The 24584-nt window shown below is 37.7% G+C and overlaps 2 protein-coding genes across 2 annotated transcripts; one reads left to right on the top strand and one right to left on the bottom strand.

The window, feature by feature from the left end:
- Window positions 1-372: 372 nt before the first annotated feature.
- Window positions 373-12085, bottom strand: GMFB (glia maturation factor beta). Its single transcript, XM_026698720.2, has 7 exons — window positions 11965-12085; window positions 7078-7174; window positions 5443-5492; window positions 5134-5183; window positions 4721-4803; window positions 2980-3053; window positions 373-1680 (listed from the first exon to the last, which is right to left on the bottom strand). The coding sequence occupies exons 1-7, from the start codon at window positions 11965-11967 to the stop codon at window positions 1609-1611; spliced, it is 429 nt and encodes a 142-aa protein (XP_026554505.1). The 5' UTR covers window positions 11968-12085; the 3' UTR covers window positions 373-1608.
- A 2443-nt stretch (window positions 12086-14528) lies between these two features.
- Window positions 14529-23112, top strand: CGRRF1 (cell growth regulator with ring finger domain 1). Its single transcript, XM_026698719.2, has 6 exons — window positions 14529-14720; window positions 16104-16243; window positions 16886-17063; window positions 18413-18560; window positions 19805-19912; window positions 21583-23112. Exons 1-6 carry the CDS (start codon window positions 14551-14553, stop codon window positions 21865-21867), a joined length of 1029 nt encoding a protein of 342 aa, XP_026554504.1. The 5' UTR covers window positions 14529-14550; the 3' UTR covers window positions 21868-23112.
- Window positions 23113-24584: the final 1472 nt, after the last annotated feature.

Genomic DNA, 24584 nt, shown 5'->3' with positions numbered 1-24584 from the left:
GCAGAATCAAGTTTTGCAGCTAAGTAATTCAAGTTGCTGATCAAAGAGGATGGGATTCTTTGATCTGTATATGTTATTATCAAGGTCCAGTCAAGGAGAAGTGCACAATGTTAAGCATGACACCAAGACACTGCTCTCCCCCATGCATTGCAATGGATATTCCTCTGGCTTCGGAGAAGGCATTGGCTACATATTTTTAAAGTACAAAAAGGAAACTAAGGTAGTTAAAGAAGCCAAATTCTGCACGCTATAGATTACTTCTTTCCTCCCCTGCATTTGTAAGAATCCAGGCGCGCGCACACAGCCCTGTCTATTGAGGGACAGAATGCTGAGATGTGGTGGACATACTTCAGAATATGTGTTGACTTTTAATTTTCTTTTTTTAGCCAGGCAGAGCATTTTGCCTTAAATCATAGCAGTGTAAATCAGAGTATATGCACCTACAGCTGAAGTTAATGGAAAGAGAGATTAAGCTATCAGACGCTGCTAATAACGTCTTAGACAAAGTTAACCTGTATCAAATTTAATATTTTTGTTAAAAAAATGGCAGTGTAAGACTTTCTTACAATCATTTGATAGATTTTTTTTAAAGGCACACAGATTGAGAAGTGCTTGCATAAAAATTCCAGAAAAGTCAAGACTTTTATATTAATAGATCTACATATAAAGACTTTTGGAATGGAAGTCCACTACAGTATGTGACCAAGCCCTTAGGAGGTTGCTTAAATCTACTTTCTATTTGATTAGTAAAAATGCTATCCTTTACATACACAAAAATAGTGTTAAACCTTTGATCCAAAGTGGAAATGTAAGGTTCAAAATAATTGGGGGGGTTTTAAGAGAAAAGAAAAGCCCTATCTGGAAAAGTTAGGAACCATACTAAAGTATCTATCCTAAAATAAATTGGGCCCAATTCAAATGTTTTCATTCCACTGAATTCAGTGTTATTTTCACATACTATTAGGTCCAGTTATTAATTAGTAATATCTAGCTTCTATTAAAAGATGCACTTGTAGCTCAAAGGGGGGAGGGGAAATCCGCTGTAAGTTTCCAGACTGCTTGACCGAGTACACAGGTCCACTGATACAAACAAGGGATAGTGCACAATGTGTCCCTTTGGAGCAGGTGTGTCAAACTCATGTCATCATGGTGGTGTCATGTGACGTACAAGGACTTTTTCCTCCTTTGCTAAACTGGGCGTGAGCATGGCCAGTGCATGACGCATCCAGCCTTCAGGCCAGGAGTTTGACAGCCCTGCTTTGGAGATTCTGCCCCAGAGCTGTAAACAATTACCAGTTCTGATAAGTCCAGATAGAAATATTAGTCATGTAAGTGTAAAAAGAAAAAAAATATCCCTGCAGGAAGGAAATTGTTCCCTTTTAAACAATTAGAAGGAAAGGAATAATCCTGGGCAAAGTTTGGTTAAGCAGGAGACAGTTCTTCCCCTCATGTATATAAATTTTGCACAGACAAATATATACATATATATGTACATACATACAAACATTGCAGGAAACAACTATAAGTACAGTGCATTCTTGTTAGGTTTAGAAAGCAGGAGTCATGTCTGGTTCCACTTTGAACTGGACGGAATGCTTAATCCTTCTTTTAGTGGAAGTAGCCGAGCTTCTCCTGAAGCCATTCCTCAGTGAGATCTTCTGTATTCCTAATTTCAAATACCTGGGGAAAAACCAGAAATAAAAATAGCTCCAGCAAGTACATCAAGACATGGTTAAAAGGATAAACCACAGTTGACTATGTTGATACAATCCACTAAGCCAAAGCTAAACTAATTACATTATGGTTTAGCGTGCTGTATGTGCTAAGCCAAAATGACATCTAGTCCAAAAGGGAATAAGAAAAGATATTATATAATGTATTTTTAATTTAATGTTTTTTTTAGAAATCTATTACTATTGATGCAGATAAATTTGTCCAGGAACGAACACACAATCATCTATCCTTGACCTAGAAACTGCAAAAGTTGAATGTCTTTAAAAAAAAATATTGCCATTCAGTTTGGGGCCTTTAAAACAGTGTATCAACAGATCAAGCTACAGTACTATCTTAAGACTTATTTTCCACAGTGACAGGATACTCAAGATCAAGACAGAATCTTTTCAGTTGCAGGTAAATGATATATGATAGAAATCCATTCTTTCCTTGGAGAGCAGATCAAGGAGGAATCTACATCGAAACCTCCTCCCCAGCATTTTAGTGTTTTCCTGTGTACGGATGTATTAATTATTACTAGGGAGAACACTGAGTCATGCAAAGATCACCTGTGGCTTAAAGCCTAAGACTACTTCTGAAGCTCACCAGTTAGGAATGGAAAAAAGAGGAAAGTCAACTGTATGAAAGTGCAGTATAAAGTGGCCCAGTTCTTCACTGAAACCTGGTGCTCAAAAATACTGTACTTTGGATGTGCATCAGCCTCTTGAAGGAGCAATGGCCCAACAAAGAAGGGATGCACTAAATTGCCCACAAAGGCCCTGTTGGGATACACCAGATTCCTGAAGCAGAAAAAGAAACATACAGCTAGGAAGGAAGGGTGAATGCAGCAATTGTAGTTATTTTGTGATTTATCTATTCTCCAGATCAATGTTTCTCAACCTTATGCTCAAAGAGCACTCCAAGGACGATACATTGGGCTACTTGCATCCCGGAGCCATTATTTGCCACCTATGGCTCCAGGAAGCCAAATAAAGTATCAATTTCCACAGTTAAAGTCAACATTCACTAGCCAAATCTCCACTGAGCATAGAGCTGTATGTGAACCCCTCCCAGAGAATAGCAATTCTGGAAAAGTTATGTAGTACGTGCTACAAAGTCCAGCTTTCTCTTGAGATCTAATTTTGGTAAGTACCAGATTATGCACATCCTGCAAATATCAGAGTTTGAATTGACAGGCTCTTTAGGGAGCCAAGAGGGAACATCAACTTCACAACAAATGCATCACAACAACTGCTTCAGTTTTACCTTTGTGAGTTCTGCTGTTTGTACTAACTTATTTTTGCTGCCAGCGTACATCATCTGTTGCTCAGGCTTACACCCTGTAATTGTAAAAAGGGAGGAAGGCAAGCAGAGACAAATAAAACCACATTAGTCAGTCTATTTAGTCCTCAGTCCTTATTGGATATGCAAGAAACAACTGACCTTTTCCTTATCCTGCTTACTGCTTTAAAATTAACATTAACAACTTCCCCAATCTAATGATTTCCAGATGTATCAGCCCAATTCTCACAATAGACTGGCTAGAAACTAGGAGGGGTTGAAGTCTTCCAACACATCTCAAAAACATCAGCTTGGAGAAAAATTAATTAGAAAATTGTGCATACCAAGAAAGATTCAGTTAGCAGTAGCAATGGTTATTTGTTAAAAGAAGTGCTTGAAAATATTGAAAGGGCCAGGCTGCCTTTTGCTCCCTGAATATGCCTATAATCCACAGTCTTTATCTAAAACTATTACAAGCACTCTATCGGTGGGCACCAGGACAGAACTTTTTCTATAGCAGCATCCTTAGTCTGGGGGTTTAAACCTTAAGGAACGTTGATTAAGAATGCTTTAGTTTAAGGGCTGATATTTTTATTTTTGTATATTGAAGATAATGCTTGAAGGTTGAAAAGCATTCTATAGATGTTTTCATACATGCTTATAAAAGAAACCAAAATCCACAACTTCACGTTCTAGAGATGTTTGGGGTTATGACTTCCATAATCATTTTCTAGCAGGGGCTATAGGAGGACACCAGGTTGCCTAGCTCTCTACACACGTATTGAACATGAAATCTGATCAACCATTTACTTATTTCACTATCTTCTTTAAGCCAGTAAAAAGATATTTACTGAAGACATCAGCTGCCAATTCTATTCATATACACCAAAAGTACTCAACACAGAACATATGTTCCACAGTCTATACCAGCTTGTCAGATTGGGAACATATAATAAGCATCCACTGAATGTTCTAAAAAGCACTTTAAAAGTTTACACACATTACTGAGTGATTTTTATTATTTTCATTACAGCAGGCCATTATTAGCCCTGTGCTGAAGAGATGGTAATTTAAGATTTGAGGAAATATATCTTAAACAAGTGAGACAATTTGGTATATTAACACTTAACATTCATACACAGAGATTCAGTGTTCACCCACGGTGTTTATTTGGCATACAAGCCCTTAAGATAATACACACTCAGCGTTCACATATTGTCTTGTAAATCAGAATGTGCATCATGATGTCATAATATAAATGATGCAAAATTATATTTCCGCTATGACATCATAATATATGTGTATTATTTGGCTACTGCAAATGCCACATGGTGTTAAGCTATTGTTTTATTTATAAAGGTTCTCACATACTAAACCCATGACAACAACAACTACTTGCTTTATAAAATATATTAAACCAAACTAAACAAAAGCCATTATGGATTAGTGAAGGGCCATCTGCCACAATACAACGTTGCAGTCCTCTCCAACTTGTACAGTTTTCAACTTCTTACTTAGAGTTTGAGATGCTGATATTCTTCTACAAGATCTCATAAGACCTCTTGCAAGGATTCCAAAATTTTACAAGAATAAAAAAAGAATCTAATATGATCCCTGGATGGTATTTAGACGAATTGGGAATGCTAGGGACTATCTGCATAACAACTTGAAGTTGCATTTTCACTGAAGACAGTTTGCACAATTAGTTCACTAGAGTTTAACTTACCAACCGGACTTGAGAAGATAAAGCAGAGCGGGTAAGAGACTCGCCCATCATCATGCTGGTACTTGTAGCTATAGACAATGAATGTGTTCTAAAGGTAAGGAAACTAGGGAACTTAAGTGTGGTTTGTAGAATATTCCACAGCTGGCTCGGTTGACATACACACTAAGCTAAAGCCTCTTGTTTGGAGCAATGCATGAACCCAGTATGGAAATAAAGCTCTTTCACCTACTATAAATCCCTTCCGTTCCTAGACACTTATGCCAGAAATGAGTTTCTAAGAAAGCTCTGCATACCTTCTTTAACCTCTATGCCAAGAAGCACAACATAAGCTTATTGGCTCAGGCACCAACAAATAACAGCAGGGTCTTGTTTCTATGTACCAAAACATTACTTTGAGCACTGATAAAGGATATCGAGGTTGTCTTTCTGGAAGTTCATCTTTTAGTTCATCTGGAGATATGCCCTGTAGGAGTCACAACAACAACTTCATTTATTATAGCCTTCATTCATTTTAAAACTGTATAGTCAATGCCAGCACTTTAAAAAACAGATTATGATGACCTCTTAGTTTAGCACAAGAATATCCTGTATTTTTCTTTGGCTGGATACATATATAAATAGATAATGTACCTATTGAGACCATGTTTAGCAAAAAACCAAAATGTTTGTATATTTAAGCTTGGCAAAGCAAAAAGCTACTTCTGCCTCTTACTCAGACATACCTCGTGTTCTTCATCCAGAACCACCAGCTGTTTCTCTTTGTCAATCTTCACTATACAAATAAAAAGAAGGAGACAAAAAAAGTTAATTTAAATTATGCTATCTGGGAAGAAAAAACTATTGTCATTCACTTAGATGCCTTTTTTTAACTGGTTGCTTTTTTCTTTCACCTGAACTGAATGCAACAAGACCATTAGACAAAGTATTTCCAAATACAGGTAGCCCTTAACTTACAATAGTTCACTTAGGGACCATTCAAAGTTACAACAGCACTGAAAAGTGACGTATGACCATTTTTCACATTTATGACCGTTGCAGATCCCCATGGTCATGGGATTTACATTTGGATCCTTGACAACTGACTCACAGTTATGACGTTTGCAGTGTCCCGGGATCAAGTGATCACCTTTTGCTACCTTCTGATAAGCAAAGTCAATGGGAAAACCAGATTAACTCAACAACAGTGTTACTAACTCAACAACCACAGTGATTCACTTAACAAGTGTGGCAAGGAAAATCATGAAGTGGGGCAAAACTCACAACAAATTTCTCACTTAGCAACATACATTTTGGGCTCATTTGTGGTCATAAGTTGAGGACTACCTGTAGTCATCAGGCTGTACTTTTATCACAAGCAGGCTAGTTCACACATCAAATTTAGCCAAAGGAGCACTGTGTCTGGTCCATGTTCACCTAATTTGTGGCTCTCAGCATGTTTCCAGGGAAGTTGAGACCCAGATTTATTGAACCATTCATTAGTTAAAACCCATAAAGATTCAAGGCTTAAATTTCTCCACTGCTCCCCAAAGGATCCTGGTCCTATCTACATTGAAATAAAAAGGAGATGTGTACATTGCCTTATTTATAAAAATAATGATGGGATTTTTTAAAAATCTAGTATCTAAATGGTCTTTGTGTGTCACATCTAATGTAGTACAGCCCTCAAGCAAACAAAGGCAATATGTTATTGTTTCTGCATTAACTCCTGTTTATGTAATTTGGCTTAGGTTTTGTGCATTTTGTTAATCGAACCATTGCCATTCACAAATGCTAAAAACATCTGCATCACCATCTTAATAAACTTCTGAAATCCCTTCTGAAAACAGGCTTTGAATCTGGCCAACTTTGGAATATGGCCTTTGATAGCATAAAGCTGATGTGGTCCTGAAGCCAACAGAAGTTTCACATTCCCCACTGGATGCCAAACACAATTAACCTACTTGAATGCCAAAGCCTGCATTCTTTGGAATTTTGCAATGCAGACTGTACATGTAATTCAAATGCAACTCAAACAATGGAAATGCAACACAAGAAATGTGGATTTTATGTGATTTTGTTTGCAGAAAAGTACACTGTACTCAACAATGTACTCAAACTAACTCAAAATAGGACAAACCTGTACAACCAAATGGTCCTAGATTTGCTTCAAAGACTTAATGGCTTTTTAAAACTTGTGTGTGTGTGTGTGTATACACACATTTTAAAAAAGCTATTAAGTATTGGAAGCAAATCTAAAAGCGCACACACACACACACACATGTTCAGAAACAAAAATCCAAGTTAATGTCCGCCAGAGAAGAGAACATGAGACTGTATTATTCCTTTATGAGTGTTGTGAGCCCTCCCTTTCAGCTTACTGATAATGGCTGCATTGTTCGTGTCTTTACGAAAACGAAATTTTCTCAGCTTCTCTATAAGGTCTTCAGCAACATCACAAACCACTAGGGATTCACTCTAAAAAGAAGAGGGGCAGGGAGTGAAAGAGAAAAGGCACAGATGAACAAAAGGACTCTTTATTCCAGCCATAGATATCATTCCAATCCTCTCAACTGCTGGAGATGCAATGCATATAAAAAAAAATCAGGCAATATCTGGAGAATAGCAAGTATTTTGAAGGAGAAAAAAACACATAATGAGAATGTAGTACAGTATCCATGAGGGCAAATGTTGCGGTTTCCTAGTCTGCTGCTCTCCAGATAAGTTTAGTTCCCTTTTATTTGGAATGTAGGGAGAAGATTTCAAGACCCCATTACCAAATCCTTTCAGCATATACGATGGAGGCTTGCTGGGGGTTGCTGTAGTCCAGCCTATTTGGAAGGACCTGAGTTGAGGATGTCTGGCTATTCACATTTTCACTTTCTTTGTTTTCCTGCACAACTATCAAAGAAATCAAGCTTCAGGCAATCAGAGGATACATACTCAGTGCTATAACTAGAGAAAGAATACTTATCCTTTTCTTCCCTCAAAATCTTTGATGGACTTGCTCGTTGTATCTCTATTCCTACATTCCAGGGTGGAGAACACAAGGTCGTTCAGGTGTTGTTGAATTAAGAATTCCAGCATCCCTTGCCTCTGACTATGCTTGCAAGCTTGCTGGGCAACATTTTGTTTGTTTATAGTGTAAACTCGGCCTCCTGCTTCCTAGCCTGGTGCCTTAACAAATTGACTCGTTCAGGTATCCAATACTTTTCCTGCCTGTGGCCACCTCTTCGATCATCCTTGCTGTTGAAAGGTTTCTAACTTGTTCAAATAATTCCACCTGGCATTTCCTCTGCTCTCTGCCATCCAAAAATCTCTACCATGCTACTTTTCTTTCTTTCATTCTTTCTTTCCTTCTTCAAATCCTTCATTTGCTTGTTTTGTAAAGTATGTAACAGAATGCACTATCCTCACATCCAGCTGAAACTAATCTTACTATACTTATAAAAACTATTCTCAATTGATTGTACATGATTCCAATTCCCTAACTTTCCCATTCTGTCTCTCTCAGGTTGCTTTCCTGACCATTATGCCTTCTGGAACTTGCCTTTTTATTATTTTGATTTTGGGGGGGGTCCACATATATATAGACAATACTTACAATTGACTATTCCTAGTACTCCATGGCAGCATCTCCCAACGCACAGCTTATTATCAGAGTTCAATATGGGCAGCAGTGCTAAATACACTTCTGAGAAAATACATCCTATTGAGTTCAATGCGATTTACTTCTGCAAGGACCTAGTAGTAATTCTTGGGTATGTTCACATATTTTACATAGCCATAATGTTACTTTGGTTTTGGCTAGAATGTCTCTGTAGTGACTGTTTAGTCGGAAATGTATGGTTAAAAAAACCATGACTTAATACAGATTGAAGCCAGCCAAGAGCAAATTGTGGACTTCACAGATCTAGCATTGCAGTAGGCAAGGTGATCCATCCCAGGAAGGAAGCCAACACTCAAGTCTCTTTGATCCAATATAACTAATGCATGTGTTACTAATTCAGACAGCTAAGCAAACCCAGGTCTTTTTTCACTCTGCAATAAATAAATTGGAGGTTCCCATGTCCAATATAAAAAAGCTATGCGTTTTCACAAAATGGGCAATTAAGCTACAAAATTTCTAAAAATGCAGCAATAAGGACCAATTATAAAAGGAAACTAGACAATTTATGAAAAATAGTAGTTATTAGTCATAACTGCTATATATTACTTCCAGTTACCAAGGCAGCATGATTTTCAACATTAAGAAAACATTAGTCCATGTGTTTATGTTGAGCTTTGAATTTCTCATATGCACCTGGTTCTAAAAGAAGAAAACTCCTGCACCTGGTTGTCCAACATTGATATGCTGGATAGATGCTAGACTAGGGTGCTAAAGTGATTCAGATGTTTTTATTCAGGAACTAGCTGGCAAAATGATTCAAAACAGATATTGCAAATGAAGGCAAATATATGCGTCCCAGGATAATATTGCAGGATCCAATTGAATTGGTCAAGGGGACCAAAGCTTTATTCTTTCAAACTTTGGGGCTCATGCTAAAGCCCATTATCAGCGAACTTCTCTCTCTCTCCAGAATATGTAACACAGATATTCGTCATTCTATATTACACAAATAAATCAGAATAGATATGACATTTCTTTTAAAAACAACCTCTTGCTCATAAACCCAACCTGCAATCCATTTTACTGGATGCTTACAATACTCACCGTATGAATGCTGAATGAAAATATATCCTGGCAGTTACAATTGCACACAATTACCATACATTAAGTCAGAAAAGCCACAAATGAATTCCCCAAACAGATTGACTTTCAGGCATTTGTTATGATATGCAAACCAACTATTTAAAAAAACATTTGCTTATAACATAAGGTTCTGAGCCTGCAAGGAGTCCTTGAGCATAAGAACAGAATATCGCAATCCTGTTGCCAAGGAAAAAGAATAAAATGGATTCAGAGGTCTTCATCTTCTGTATCTTTCTGTTTAGAGATTTGGTATCAGTCCTGTGCTATAGCAGGAGCCAGTATAAAAACCACAGGATTGGAGGAAGATTAATTTATTGACCTTTCCTCCTCTCCCTTTGCAAAAGATAGCAAAATGTTTTGGATAAGAACTGTTTTTTTGTTTACCTTACATCTATTCCTCCAAAGCATATAATGCATTAAAATGCATTTTTGAGGAAATATAACATCTAAGAAAAGTTGCTTCAAAGCGCATAATTCCTAGGTAGGGGCAGGAAGAAGATGCTGACTATATCTGATGGGTTTAGAAACACAGGCATGTGCTGTATTTCTTCATAACAACGTCTTAAAATCTCTCACAAATAGACAGCTTGGGATTACAAAAGTCTTGTTTTTTCAGTTAGGCTAAAGTTTCACCAACAGCTTCTGAGCACACAAAGAGATAAGTCAAATTCTTCAATATTAAGCAATATTTGTAGTTAGGAATTAGAAGTTGCAGCAACACAAGGGAGTGGATTTGAAGAGAAAGGCAATGAAGAGCCCCAAGGCCATTCAGACCAATCTCTCCTTGCAATGTACACAAGCTATTTCTATCAACATTGGCTATAGATAGAAAATTACCATACTTTTTGGACCAGAACAATAAGCAGTAATACAATTACTTTTACAAAAGAAAATAAGAATATTCAGACATATGGTTTAACACAAGTAAGGAAAAAACATTAGCTCTTCAAATTATATATTCTAAAGAGCAATAATAAAATAATAAAACCTTCAAATTAACTCCTAGTAAATCCATGGACATCAATTCAGATCAGTTTATTTGGGGTTTTTGGTACAGCCTTCTTCTATAGTTTTTTTTAAAATTATTTTCCAGTCTAACATCCTGAGATTTTTAGATGATTTCTCACCCAAGAACTAATCAGTCAAGGTTGGCTAGATGCTGCCGCCACCTGCTTAACAAGGAACATTTAGGTACTATAACATCAGATTTTGCCAACTCCTTCGAGAGTTACATATACTAAAACCAATTGGCATTTTCCCCCTACACAAGTCAGTCAGTTGCAAGATCTCTAGAGCAATTCTCATGGATTACAGTTCTCCTTTCAGGAATTTTTAGGAAACACATCTTATTAGAGGATAAAGTTCAAGTTGAACCTCATGGACATTTTCCCCAGTGAGTGTCGAAGTACACAAACAGGCCTATAAATGTGCCACAATCATTCCTGAAATTTAAGCCACTCATGTCTCCACTTCTTCATCAAATCTTGAAAAAAATGTCAAGTGCAAATTTAATGCAATTATTTCTCTGTGAGCATAAATTTAAAATATTTGAAGGGGCTTTTCCTAGAGCAAGTTATGCCAAAGCGGTCAATATGGTACCAACCCTCATGGTTCAATAAGGCAATCCATTATTATTTCTATTCATTTTACTATTATTCTATTACTATTTACTATTAGTTATACTAGTATTTATTAAATACTCGAGGGTCAAAGAACAATCTGAAACTTCATGAAAGGGTTGATGAGATGAAGAGTATGGGCTGTTAAGAGGCTAGAGTCTAGACTATTTCTCAATCTCGGAAAAAGAGAGGGGTAGACTTCAACTCCCAGAATTTCCCCAGCCAGGTTGAGGTTGGGATAAACTGGACTAGAGGGAAAGTATCCGTTTTCCCCAAGGTTGGACCTCCCAGATGTGCTGGACCACAAATCCTAGCCATTTATTTTGATGGTGGGAGAGGAGGAGGGAAATAAAACTCTATAGACGGAAAGAAATGATCGCTTGTGCTAGAAAGAGAACTGCAAAATGGGGCAAGAAAATTGCAATTTAGTCCTACTTTTGCAAGAACCATTGATTTTTTTTTTCCTGTGAGGCGGCGGCACAGAGTAGCAAAACTAAACTGCCCCCCTTCCTTCTGGCGCGAAGGAAAATTGGGAGATAATTTCATTAAAAAGAAGCATCAATCCGAAAATTGGTGGCTCTTCCCCGTAACTGGAATTCATCGCCTTAACCCTTTTCAAATATTTAGGCAAAGCTTTGGGGAACCCGTACGTTGCTTACAAGCCACAATATACCTTTCTACTTGTAACAAACAAGCTCACTGCATTCAATTTAGCTGAATTTGTTGTTAGAGGGGAGGGGGGGGGATCTCGTTCTCCATTCAATAGGAGAGGGCTATTTCTTTAGATTTAAATAATCGCAAGAAGCGCGGGAATAAAGGAAAGATGAAGACCCAAACCCTAAATTAAAAAAAAAAAACGAATCGCGATTCCACGGCAAGAGGTCTTGGGAACTTACCATCTTGTAGCTGCTGCAGCCTCCTTCCCGAGCGCTGGCCCTTTAAGAACCCGGGAGGGTCGTCCCCGCCTCAAGCCCCAATCCAGTTCCAGGCCCAACTTAGTGCGCATGGCCTGAGCACTTCCTGAACCAATCAATCGCATAGCTCAGCTCCGGTGGCGGCCTCCCACTAGCTACGGTGAGCGAGAAGGCGAGTTGGACTAGAACGCCCTCTCAAGTGGGGATCATTATAGCGATTGCCTCCCTACTTCCCTCCCACCCGGGCCTCCATCCACCCGCCCACGCCTAGAGAGGCTGGAGGATAAAGAGCGTCCCACAGTCGATAGTCTATCATTCCGGGCGGGGCGAGGGAATGCGTCTCGCTCTCCCTCCTCTCAGTTAACCAGGAAGCAATGTTGCTATGGTAACCAATGAGCTTTTCTTCTTCCCCCCACCAAAAAATGAAGCTGTGCTACCGCCCCCTTCAAAACCGAAACAAAGCCAATCTAAACAAAATTAAATGATATGATTAATCCAAAACGAAAAAGAACAATTACTTACATTTTGGCCGTGTAAGTCTTATTTTAAAAGTTCAAATTTAACATTTGTTAATGAGGGATCCTTGGCGCTCTTTAAATTTTGTTTTCTTGCAGATGTTTCATTGCCCAAACGACGTAATATCATCAATGCTAGTAAAAAATTTAATATCTCTACTATAGAAGTAGTCATGTGACAACAAGGAAATCATCTTTGGCATATGCTGTTGAAGACTTAACCACTTCGTGAGAATTGAGACTTGTTCCAGCCTTTTCCAATCTGGTGTTATTTATTTATTTGATTTGTCAATAGCTTACAAGATAATAGGTATAAGTATAAACATGAATAAGAATACAAGAAATAGGTACGAATAAATGGGAACAATAGGACAGGGACGGAAGGCACGAACTAGACCAGAGTCTCCAACCTTGGTAACTTTAAGACTTGTGAACTTCAATTCCTAGAATTCTTAAAGTTGCTAAGGTTGAAGACCCCTGAACTAGACCACATCCTCTATCATTTCCAGCCAGCATTGTACCTCTGTTAGCTCACCCTGATTTGCATTATAATCCTGGTGGATACCCAATTGGGTTTTATATTATCAACTTGTTACTCTCAAACAGCGCTTCTCAACTTTGATCACGTTTAAGATGTGTGGATTTCAACTGAAGAATTCCCCAGCTGATAAGAACTTAAATTCCCAGAATCCCCCAGCCAACACAATAGTACTTAGACTTATATACCACTTTATAGTGCTTTACAGCTCTCTCAAAGCTGCTTATGGAGTCAGCATATTGCCCCCAACAATCTGGGTCCTCATTTTACCCATCTTGGAAGGATGGAAGGCTGAGTCAACCTTGAGCCTGATGATATTCGATCTGCCAAATTGCAGTAGGAGTAGCTTGCAGTTGTGCACTCTAACCACTGCTCACCGAGGCTCCTTAATTCCTCCAGTAATGGCTGGGGAATTCTGGGAGTTGAAGTCCATAACTCTTAAAGTGGTCACAGCTGAAAACTACTACTCTGAAAGCTACTATCCCAATCGTCTCAACAATCTCTGGGCACTTTTCACTGAAACTCAAGCTTTGGGATGCAAGAAAAACTGGACACAAGAGCATCTGTCTGCTAACGATTAATCATGTTGCCAGGGATTATATAGGCTCCATAGAAATCTAGATCAACCTCTCTTGAAAAGGTGGTTCAAACCTCAAGAATAAGGGTCCTGGTTTTAGATGTCTACTTGGATGTAAGTTGTGGAACTGAGCCCAAGTCCAGCAAATGTGTACTGATTTTTTTTTTGTTGGCAAAAAACACAAAACTGAATCATTGAATTGGATGCAAATTAAGTGTTTTTGTTAATAATTTTAATATATAAGTTTACAAGTTATGACAAATATTTGCAAAATGTACACAAATGTTCAAAAATACAAATAGCAATAGCATTAGCAGATTAAAACAACTGGAATAATTTATGTATGCTTGTTTTAATTCTTATTTGTATTAATCCATCTAAGGATCCATTTAAGATAATTAAATATGCATGTAGCACTTTACTAGTGAAGTAGTAATATGTTTGTCTATTTCTTTTCAAGCTCACCACACAGTTTGGACCTCCAGAAGCTGCAATTTCCACCATCTCTCACCATTAGCCTTCCTTAGTTGGAATTCAGCAACTAGAGGTTGCCCATACTTTTGAGTTTGTGGTTTTTATAGGTTGGTGTGCTTCAATCTAAATATCCTGTTTGCACTGATTTTTTTTTTTTAAATTGTGTGGGTACGGCTGCATACTACCAAAACAACGTTTAAACGTTTCAAACAGACAAACAGCATATTGTAATGGTGTTTTAATAATAGAATACAGTACCGCTGAGTTGAAAGAGTGGTATAATACACGGGAGGCCATCTGCATTAATTACAGTACCACGAAGTGAACCGGTAAGATGCGATTGCAAAAGGCTCTCACCAACCTGATCTGCTATAACAACAAAAGGAGGAGGAAGTGGCGGGTCGGGAGGTGGCGCTTCCCGATTTCTTGGCAGGCATGCGCTTCATGTGCGCATGCGCCCTTAGATGACAACAAAAGGACGGTGGTGGTTGGGAGCGGGAGGGTCGCTTCTTTCTCTTCTTTGTTACCTGATGGCTGCTGCGTTGTTGGTGACCCTGTACGAGTATTCCCCGCTGTTCTACATCGCCTTGGTGTTCGTTTGCTTCTTGGTAACCAGCGGTCTCATAATGGGCTGGTAAGTCGCGCGGAGGCAGTAGTTTGCGCCGGCGGTTTCTGGAATCCAACCGCGAAGATTGGATGAGAGTCTTGATGAGGTGGGGGGAGGAGTGTGGGGTATAGCAATAGCACTTATGTACCGCTTTACAGGGCTTTTACAGCCCTCTAAGCGGTTTACAGAGTCAGCATGTTGCCCCCAACAATCTGGATCCTCGTGCAAAAGTATGCAGAAAAGCGATAGTCCTCGAACCGGGTACCCTCCGCTTGCGATGGACAAGGAATTCCCACTGTCAGATTTTCCATAGGATGTGCGTTGGTAGGATGAAGTGTATTTTTAATAATTTCAATACAAAAGTATATACTTATCTATAATAAGTCCAGTGTGTCTGGGCTGGGAATGATTCCTGTGGGATTTAACGTAGCCTTCACTAAAGCTGTTGAAAGCATCATCACTCTTAAATGCTTGTAAAGAAAAGCAGTGTTAGGAACCTTATGGGTTGGGTGAGAGTCCATTTAAATGGGGAGGAATTGACCAAGATAATCGGGGAAATCTGAGAGGTTTAAAGTTTTGGTCACCACATTACAAAAAAAGTACAGAGAAGAGCAACCAGGATGATTAGGGGACTGGAGACTAAAACATATGAAGAACGGTTGTAGGAACTGGCATGGCTAGTCTAGTGAAAAGAAGGACCAGTGGAGACATGATAGCAGTGTTCCAATATCTGAGAGGCTGCCACAGAGAGGAAGGAGTCAAGCTATTTTCTAAAGCACCAGTAGGCCAGTGAAGGAATAATGGATGGAAACTGGACAAGGAGAGATTTAACCTGGAAATAAGGAGAAACTTTCTGACAGAACAATCAACCAATGAAACAGCTTGCCCTCGGAAGTTGTGGGAGCTTCATCACTTGAGACTTTCAAGAAGAGATTGGACTGCCATTTGTCAGAAATGGTGTAGGGTCTCCCACTTGGGCAGAGGGTTGGACTAGATGACCTATAAGGTCCCTTCCAACCCTGATTATCTGTTATCTGGATACCGTGGAATAAAGCATGGAGCTTTGTAGAAACCATGTAGGGATGGGAAATGATCAGGAGTGGTGCTTAGGCCGAGTTAAAAAATGGCTCTGCTTGTATATTTTTAATAGGAGGGGGAAAATAACAGTGGTTTCCCTGTAAAAAAAAGTTGTAAGGAAAACTGAATTGATTGACAAGATGGTTTAAAGCAAATGCAACAAAATTTGGAGGGTATTTTCTTTGAAGAAGTTATTATTCCTTTAATAGTCAGACTTGAGCATTAATACAAATCTTTGTTTCCCTCATGCTTTTAAGTTGCACTGAAGACTGGGTTACATTCAGCCCTTTCAGGTCTCTAATTCTATGATTACAAACATTTTGTACTTCTTAGGTTTGGATGGGATGTTCCTGTAATTCTGAGGAATTCAGAAGAAACTGAATCAATTGTGAAAGTGTCTCAGAAAAAGATGCGGCAAGTGAAAAATCCATTCAGTTTAGAAATCAAAAACCCAGAAACTGCTTCAGCTTTAAGTCAGTATATTGTATATTATATTTGTTGACATTTTCTGTTTTCTGTTATCTCCATTTTTATTTGTATTTACCAGATGAAGTGGATCACTTCTGTTATTATCCCTCAAGCAATAAGCATGCAAAAGGAAATAGAAAAAGTATTTTTAAGGAGAATTCTGCCCCTTATAGGTTTCAATTTGCACTATAAACCTAATTGAAATAAGAACTACTGTTTGTGGGGGAAAGAAAACACTTTTTATCTGTGGATAATGGTTTTGTCCTTGTGGACGTGGGAGCTGAAGCACTGTAAGCTCATTACAGAGAATCACCAGAAAGCATGCAGCTGGTTTATTGGTTAACTTTACATGACAAGAATTAGGTCATCATATTAATAGCACAATTTGGAAGTGACAGTTTTAATCTGAGTATATTTATAACCTTATATGGCCTTAAAAACATAATGGGTCAGTTTTGGAATGTTTTAGATTTTCACTGCTTGAAGAAAATCTATTGAGCGTGGAAATTTGAAGGACAGACTAGGAGAATATTAGATTTATGATAATAGTAGCATGGTAGAAAGGTAATCTTTTGTTTCCATTATTGAGTTTTGAGTAGCACAATTCTTTGTTATACATTTGTACCATTGTTTTCATTTTCCTCAAGATGGCATTACCCTGGTGTCTAATTGCCTGGAAGACTCTCTCCTTTCATGCTATTGGGGCTGCAGCGTGCAAAAGGTCCATGATGCTCTGCAGAAGCATGCCTACAGCATTCGAATAAAAACTCCCCAGTCTTTTGAGGATGCAATGTGTCATGAGTATCTGTATTGTCAACAGTATTGGTATCCTTTAGTGAAGCTTGTGTATTTTCAATTTTGCCCAGTATACAGGGGCAATTTTTCTCTTGTAAATATAATATGTACTAGTAAGCAAGGGTTCATTATGGTTGCAAAGAAGAAGAAGAAAGAAAAATAAGGGGAACAGCAATATCTCATGCCTTTTGACCAGTCATTAATATCTTTCTACCTGTTTTAATTATGCTTAAGCTTCAAACATTGCATGCATTTTAAAAGTTACAGTAATTTCATTTATTTTGTGGCAAAATTTCTGCATTTTAAAAACCGTTTATACTAATCCAGAGAAGTTTTGTAGGTCGTACTGCCTTCTTACTGTAGTTATTAGCTTATTTCTGCCCTCACAGAGTGAAATCCAGTAGTTCTTGTAAGACTGGGCATGTTTTGAAAAATTACGATGGAATTCAGATGATCATAGTTTTGTTTTGCTTTGCTTTGTTTTCTGACTTGTATGCAAGCTTAAAAAAAATGACACAATTATCGTGATAACCCCATTAAATTACTTCAGCTCATTAAAATACAGGTATATATCCTCAATTACCACAATTGGGACAGGCAACTCCATTGCTAAGTGAGTCATGTGATTATTGCCTCATTTCCCTGCAGTCATTAAACAAATTATCTGCAGTTGTTAAGTAGGATTTCATGTGACTGCAACTTGCAATTTTACTGCCAGCTTCTCAACTGATTCTGTCTGTAGGAAGCCAGCTTTGAAGTGTGTAAATAATGATCATATGATAGCAGGAATGCTGTGACAATCGTAAGTGTGAAGACAATTATTTTTATAGTGCCACTGCAACTTTAAAAGTTCACAAAACAGGACAGTTGGTAAGCAAGGACCATGTCTTTTTTAGGGCTGACATGGAAGTGTCTGCTTTTACAAATAACCGCAGTATTGTGCTTACTGGCTTCGGCCATTCTTCTTCCAAATCATTTTCAAAGCTTGTTTAACTCCAATATATCTACCACTAGACAGACAAGTTGGTAGAATGAACTATATGTACTTCCTGGGCAGGTAAATATTTCAGAATAATTTGAAAGATTAATTATGAAAGGGAAATCCTTTTATTTGAACTGAAAGTTAATTATGTAGTGCTGGATGTTGTTTGTAGGAGCTAGTGATGCTTTTAAAGCTGAAGACAACAATTTAAAGGTTCAATCCTAATTTCTGTGTCCTGAATAATTAACAGGTAATTTATTCTTTTGTCTCAGGTGAAAGCTATTGAGATTTTAGAATAGTGGTTGTTATGTAGTTTGAATTTCCTTTGTAAATTTGATAGCATAATTAGCGTAATAGTTTTTTGTGACTATAAAGACTGTTCCTTGACACAACAAAGTATAAAGAAGACAGAAGAACAGGAAAAGCATAGCCGGTTACCAGAAGAGGCAGACACCAATGATTTTGGTCTAGTGCCTAGATCTCAGTACCCATTAGTGGTACTGTTAACCCTTGCTGACGAAGACAACAGAGAAATCTATGACATTGTATGTAATCTCCACTTTTTTAAACAGGGAGGAATTTGTATTGTCCTATACATGTTTAAAAAAATTACCATTGAATAGAATTGACTACGGTGTTTGAGCTTTTTTCATTTCTCTTAGAGAACTTTCAGTTTTAATATGAATTTCTTCATGTTTAAAACTGTAACTGCTGGTAACCCCTGAAATTGAAAGAAGTGCAGTTATTGAAAATTATTCAGTTCTCAGCCTGTGATCCAGGAACTACTGATGGTCCTTGAAAATGTTATAGATGATTATATATGTAGACAGTCGTAAGAATTTGAGTGAATTGAATGAAATTGTCATTTTATTTTTTAAAAATGACTTTATGGTCTATGTGCGCATCAGTTTTAATAGTAATGTAGTGCTCTATATAAAAGAGGAATTTGGGAGCTACTGGCTACATTTCTGCAACTTGCTACTTCCCAAATGTATTGGAATTTCAATTCCCATAATTCCCCAACTAGTATGGCTAAAATAAAACTTTAGAAGTAATTCCAAACATAGTTCTTGAGCTCATTATATCCATAGATATAACCTGTTTTAGATATGAAAATTACAAAAATAAAACCTCACTATTTTTACTGCTTAATTGCAAATGTTAATATTTTGGCAAGCTTTTAACTTGCATCGTCAACTAATGAAGCCAGACTAATTTTCTTAGGTGATATTAAACTATCATGTAACAGAAATCACTATCAGTGGGAGCAGAAGTTCACTAGAATATTGTTTGGAAACTAAATGTATTTTCATAATAAATAATTGAAATAAAGGTTACACAGTGATTGCCTTTTTGTTAAGGTATAGTCAATCTGAATTCAAAATAACTTCAAACTATTTCACAGCTATGGAAGCATTTATATAAAAACAGTAATTATCATGACCACGTAAATCAGTTAAATTACAGACCATTAATAGGCAAGTATCATAGCAAAGTAGGTGTTTGATTCACAGCTCTGAAATGATTGGAAGAGAATAAACATAGTAATAATTTTGTGTGTATAGCACAGGCTTCAAAATGTATGTGTGGGTTTGAAGGTGACTCAAGCTTAACAGGTGCATTTTTAATATGTAAAGTCTATTATACTAAGCAAACAGAGACTCAATTTAAAATGAGTTAACAATTGATATCATCTGTTAATATTTTTAGTTATGCTGTGATCTGGTTGGGATTTGCTTGAACTGAAAAGTTCAATGTGCTGAAATAAATGTTTCTGTCTTTGTTAAAGATTTCAATGGTATCAATAATACATATTCCAGATGCCAGTTACAGGCTTTCCTGCCGGATACTGTATCAATATCTCCTTTTGGCCCAAGGTCAATTTCATGATCTAAAGGTAAGTTTTCAGATTCATTTTCTAGATCAGGGTTTGTTGTTGTTTTGCCAAAGGTTGCTCTCTTCAAAAAGACAAAAAAAGTTGAAATCTCGGAATTAAGAAGCAAAATTAGACAAGGGTTCTTACAGATAAATAGACCCTTCATAAGCCCCATTGGAATCACAGTATTGCAAAGCAAAAAAAAAGAGCTTTCCAGGGATTTTGAACAAATGGTCATAAAACTTGAAAAAGGACTGTGTTCTTTAAACCAGCCAGTCGTCTTGTTTGATTACACACATCGAGAGCTGATTTTTAATTGATGCAGAAGTCTTGTGTAGTGATGCGTTAAGTAAGAGCAAAGCTTTTTTATACATCAGCAAATCTATAATCTTTCGTAATTGAAAGCTATAATTGTCTAGATTCCCTGGAGTAAGTTTTTCCAGTCTGCCTCTCTAAATTTCCCCTGTGCATTCTTCATTAGGTTTGTTGACAAACATTCTGGCTCATTTCATACATTAGGTTACATTAAACTACGGCTTACATCGTTATTGTTGAAATCCCCGATCAAAATAAGCCAAAACCAAATATGCTGTATTACAGTTTTGCTCTTACGCCTATTCCTGCGCTCTAAAAACTAATCATTTTTATATTATCACAATCTTGTAGATCTCAGTCAGTGCACTTGATAGTAAAATTTTATCTGTTTTTTCCCCTCTAGGCTCCTCTTTCAATGGAATTAGAAAGTAAAGTTAAGCCATGGTTAGGGAAGTGTCTCTTTTGATTTTCTTTACGCATTTATCTGAATACCAGGAATCAATGCACTTTTTCTCATGTTTCTTGAAAACATAGTGAAAAAGGATACCATTCTTTCTTTTCCACTAACTTTCACTACTTTCCAATTCCTAGTTTTCCAGTTACACAACATGCCAATACAATATGTGAAATGTCTTTTTCATTGTATTACTTTTCATTTTCCTCTCCCTTCTCTGAGGCTCCCTGATTGCTGATCATGAAACTGCCATTGTAGTATTTTCTCCCTAAATTCTGTTTACATAAGAGATCTTGGCTGGGCCATAGGGAACCTCAGGTATCCAGACTTTGGCTCAAAATTAAAATCATACATATTTTGTTCCTAAATTAGTAGTATTCCTCAACATCAGCAAGTTTCAATTCTGGAACTTCCACGCATCTAAAACTTGCTTAAACCTATCCTAAAGTGACATATGGATACCCAGTGAATCCACAGACACCTTCCTTGGTGCTTGCCAAGTTTTCAGCATAACCCGAATGTTTAGATTTTGAGAAGAAACAAATGTCAAAATAATGTTATTTGTAAGAAATGACTCTATGTCTGAAATAGACCCCATTTGGTTTATTAGAAAAAAAAGAAGTCTTGCGTTTTGTACAGAAATGTATCCTTTTCCCAGAAAGAGGACAAAGATAACTGAGTATCAGGGAATATTCTGTTAAACTGCCCTTGTTTACTTGCCAATGCATTTAACAATTGGCAAGGCTTCCCCTAGGAGCCATTTTGCGGGAGTGACCACAAAAGCGTTCTAAAATTCAGCATGTATCTGACAGTCCATAAAGTTGAGGATTATTAACATGTCCTAACCTAAGGGTTTAGAGGGAGTTGATATTTTTAAATGTTGGTTTCTTTCTTCTAATTCTTCCCATCTTCCCTCCATCAGCAATTGTTCATGTCTGCCAGCAACAATGCATCCTCTCTAAGTGACTCTTTCTCCAATGAAAGGACTGAAGACCACGTCCTGCTTGAAAAGGCTGGCCTGGTGGAGACTGAGTCAGAAGTGCTGGAAGAGAGCAGCAAGGACTGCATCGTCTGCCAAAACCGAGCTGTCAATTGGGTGCTTCTTCCTTGCCGACACACCTGCCTATGCGATGAGTGCGTGAAGTATTTCCAACAATGCCCTATGTGCCGGCAGTTTGTGAGAGAATCATTTCCATTATGCAGCTAGAGAAAGTGACCCTTGCAAAAGAGGATCCTGTGTATTATACTTATTCAGGAGCTCTGTGGCAAAGAATTGATAAACCTTTCAGCTGTTGGTTTTGCAACAGCATCTTTGATCTCACATTTCCTTCTACTTGAATGATGTTTGGTGCCTGGAAAACCTCTGAAGCAGCATTGTTATTTTCCTTAACCAGGCACTTGGAAGCATCACTGTGAAGGCCAATGACATAGGAACCTCAATTTAATCTTCAGGAATAGGACAAAGGGGGAAGAACTTTAGGCAACAGAAGCAATGCACTGAACAATGAAGGACATAATTAGGGGGGAAGCGGGGGGACGGACGGACAACTTTTTAAGTATTTCCAGAACATATTATTTCTAGCTATATTCCAACAAACACGGAGCATATGGAGAACAAATATCCTCATATGTAAGAAGCATTGGCAATCTTTATTTATTTATAAAGGTATTAGAGTAAATATCACATAGCTTGGCTTTCAGCCATTAGCAATGTTGCACTTTTTAAGTTATAGTAGAGAGCAGGGAAAGGAAATGCCTAACAATTCACTACATAGGTTTAAATGTCTTTTGGTTATGCCAGCCTTTGTCAGTTTCATGATCTTGAAATGACACAGGCTGGAAGTTCAAGAGTCCTGACATATCTGAAATTGCCAAGTTGGGAGTGGCTGGTATATTCAGTTTTCTTGGGCTTGCTGGATCTAAGTGTTTACCTTCATCTGCAGATGCACGTATGGCATTGGGTGTGAATTGTCACTCCCAGCAAAAGGATGTCTACAAGATACATATTCAAGCAAATATTCATTGAACCGCAAATCAGTTTCCACTTGTCTTGTTCTTGGACGCTAAAAATTCATTTGCCTCAGGCAATTTTAGACATGACATGACATTGGTGATGTCATGAAAAGCTGATATGGTCCAAACTCAGTATGAAGTAAATGATTCTGTAGACAAGGGAGAGTTCATTTGAAGACTCTTATGCCTTCAAGTGGAAGTATTTTGTGTAGACCTTGCCTCCTGTCCAAGATGTCACTTTTTGTCAGCATTTGGACATCTCACTCTTTGACTTATCCAAATTCCAAATACAATTTTAGCCCCTGTAGCAATTGTATGGTTTAGTTGAAATAAGATGATGTCTGCATTCATGCATACATCATGCATAGCCATAATTGTTTGTTTTTGGTTGAGAATCTAGCCAATTCTGGTTTATTAAAACAAAACATGGGTTACAATATTTCGCTTTAATGTGTGAATCTAAACAATGACTTACGATTCCTACCTCACCCTTTAGGCTCATGTTAGTAACATGGAACACTAAGCCCTGTTGAATGAGATAAGCTAGGCAGCCAATACTTTTTACAAATAAATAAACATACAACCACTAGCTTCTCTATGTTCAGAGTATCAAGAGTGAATATGGAAAAAAGTTTACTTTCCACCTGTTTTCTTTTTCATCTATAAAACCTACATAATCCAGCCATTGTGGATTCACACAGCTTGGTGTGATGTGCCAAACTATCAAGTTGTTGCTTATTCAAGCAGCAGTAGCTTAATGTAATGGTTAGTAATCAGTGGTAGCCATCACTTCAGGGGCCAGATGTTATCACCATCTTAAATTATGGCACAGCCCACCCACCCCCACCCCATACATTATATGGTTGAATATAGACATGGAATCTTAGAAGATTCTTGTTATCTCATTCAGAAGAATTTGTGAGTTTATTGCATTCTCACCTAACATTTCAAAATATATCGATTTTTTAAAAAATGTTGGGATACCTCTGCTGATCTGTAGCTGAGCGCAATGGGATTACCTCTCTTTCAATTCATTCCAAAGTCTCAGTGAGCAAATACATATTTGTTACGAATTTTTTAACATATCTCTAAGAAACATAAAGTAGAATGAAGAAAGGTAAAGAAAGGGGATGAGGGAGGAAAGAAAAGATGAAGATGCCAGTTCTTTAGCATGTGCACCAAATCTGAAATAAACACAAGTAAACCAGACTTTCTACAAGTATAACCTAGTTCTTTTCATATGCAGAGTACATTGTTCTCTTTAGTATGTATAATGATAGGCCTTGTACATACAGAATTAAAAGGATAACTTCAATCACAAAGCCAATAACTGACCAGACGTATCTGGACATGGATAATAGTATAGCTACTGCGCAACTATTGAGTGGCGTACAGTAGTTTGCTATCAAGCATAAGGAACCCGTTTTGCTTTTCAACTAGAAATCCTGGAACTCAGTGTAATCTCACACAGGAAGAGACTCCCATTTCTGGAATAGAGAACCTTGAAGTATATGCTCAGTCAAATTTATTTCCTTATCTTATTTGTAAAAAAAGAAAACCTTTCATGATTATTTCAGAACCATTAGAATGTTCTGATCTGTAAATAGCAGGGGTGTCAAACCCGTATCGTCATGGTATCGTCACATAACGTATCATGACTTTTTCCCCCTTTGCTAAACTGGGCGTGGGCATAGCCAGCGCGTGACACATCTGGCCCCTAGGCCACGAATTTGACAGCCCTGTCAGAGAAATTTATCAACAGATGCCAATATTCCTTGTGCCTGCCAGCCACACAGACAATATTGAGTTGGATAGACCAATAATTGGAAGTGGTAGAAAGCAGCTTCTAATCTTAGTAATCTTAATTAAGTTGCTTATCAGTGTCGACACTTTTGAGGGAAGGGATTAGCC

This window comes from Pseudonaja textilis, chromosome 1 (assembly GCF_049901715.1).
Source record: "Pseudonaja textilis isolate UNSWEBS1 chromosome 1, rPseTex1.2, whole genome shotgun sequence".
Lineage (NCBI taxonomy): Eukaryota > Metazoa > Chordata > Lepidosauria > Squamata > Elapidae > Pseudonaja > Pseudonaja textilis.
The sequence above is the reverse complement of the archived record's forward strand: the minus strand, read 5'-3'. Positions and strand labels throughout refer to the sequence as shown.

Coding starts and splice junctions, on each gene's coding strand:
- GMFB (XM_026698720.2), bottom strand. Junction 5,493..7,077: donor GAACAATGCAGCCATTATCA/GTAAGCTGAAAG, acceptor TTATTTGTATAG/TGAAGATTGACAAAGAGAAA. Junction 5,184..5,442: donor TTCTGGATGAAGAACACGAG/GTATGTCTGAGT, acceptor TGACTCCTACAG/GGCATATCTCCAGATGAACT.
- CGRRF1 (XM_026698719.2), top strand. CDS start 14,551: ATGACAACAAAAGGACGGTGGTGGTTGGGAGCGGGAGGGTCGCTTCTT. Junction 14,721..16,103: donor AGCGGTCTCATAATGGGCTG/GTAAGTCGCGCG, acceptor TGTACTTCTTAG/GTTTGGATGGGATGTTCCTG. Junction 17,064..18,412: donor CTGTATTGTCAACAGTATTG/GTATCCTTTAGT, acceptor GACACAACAAAG/TATAAAGAAGACAGAAGAAC.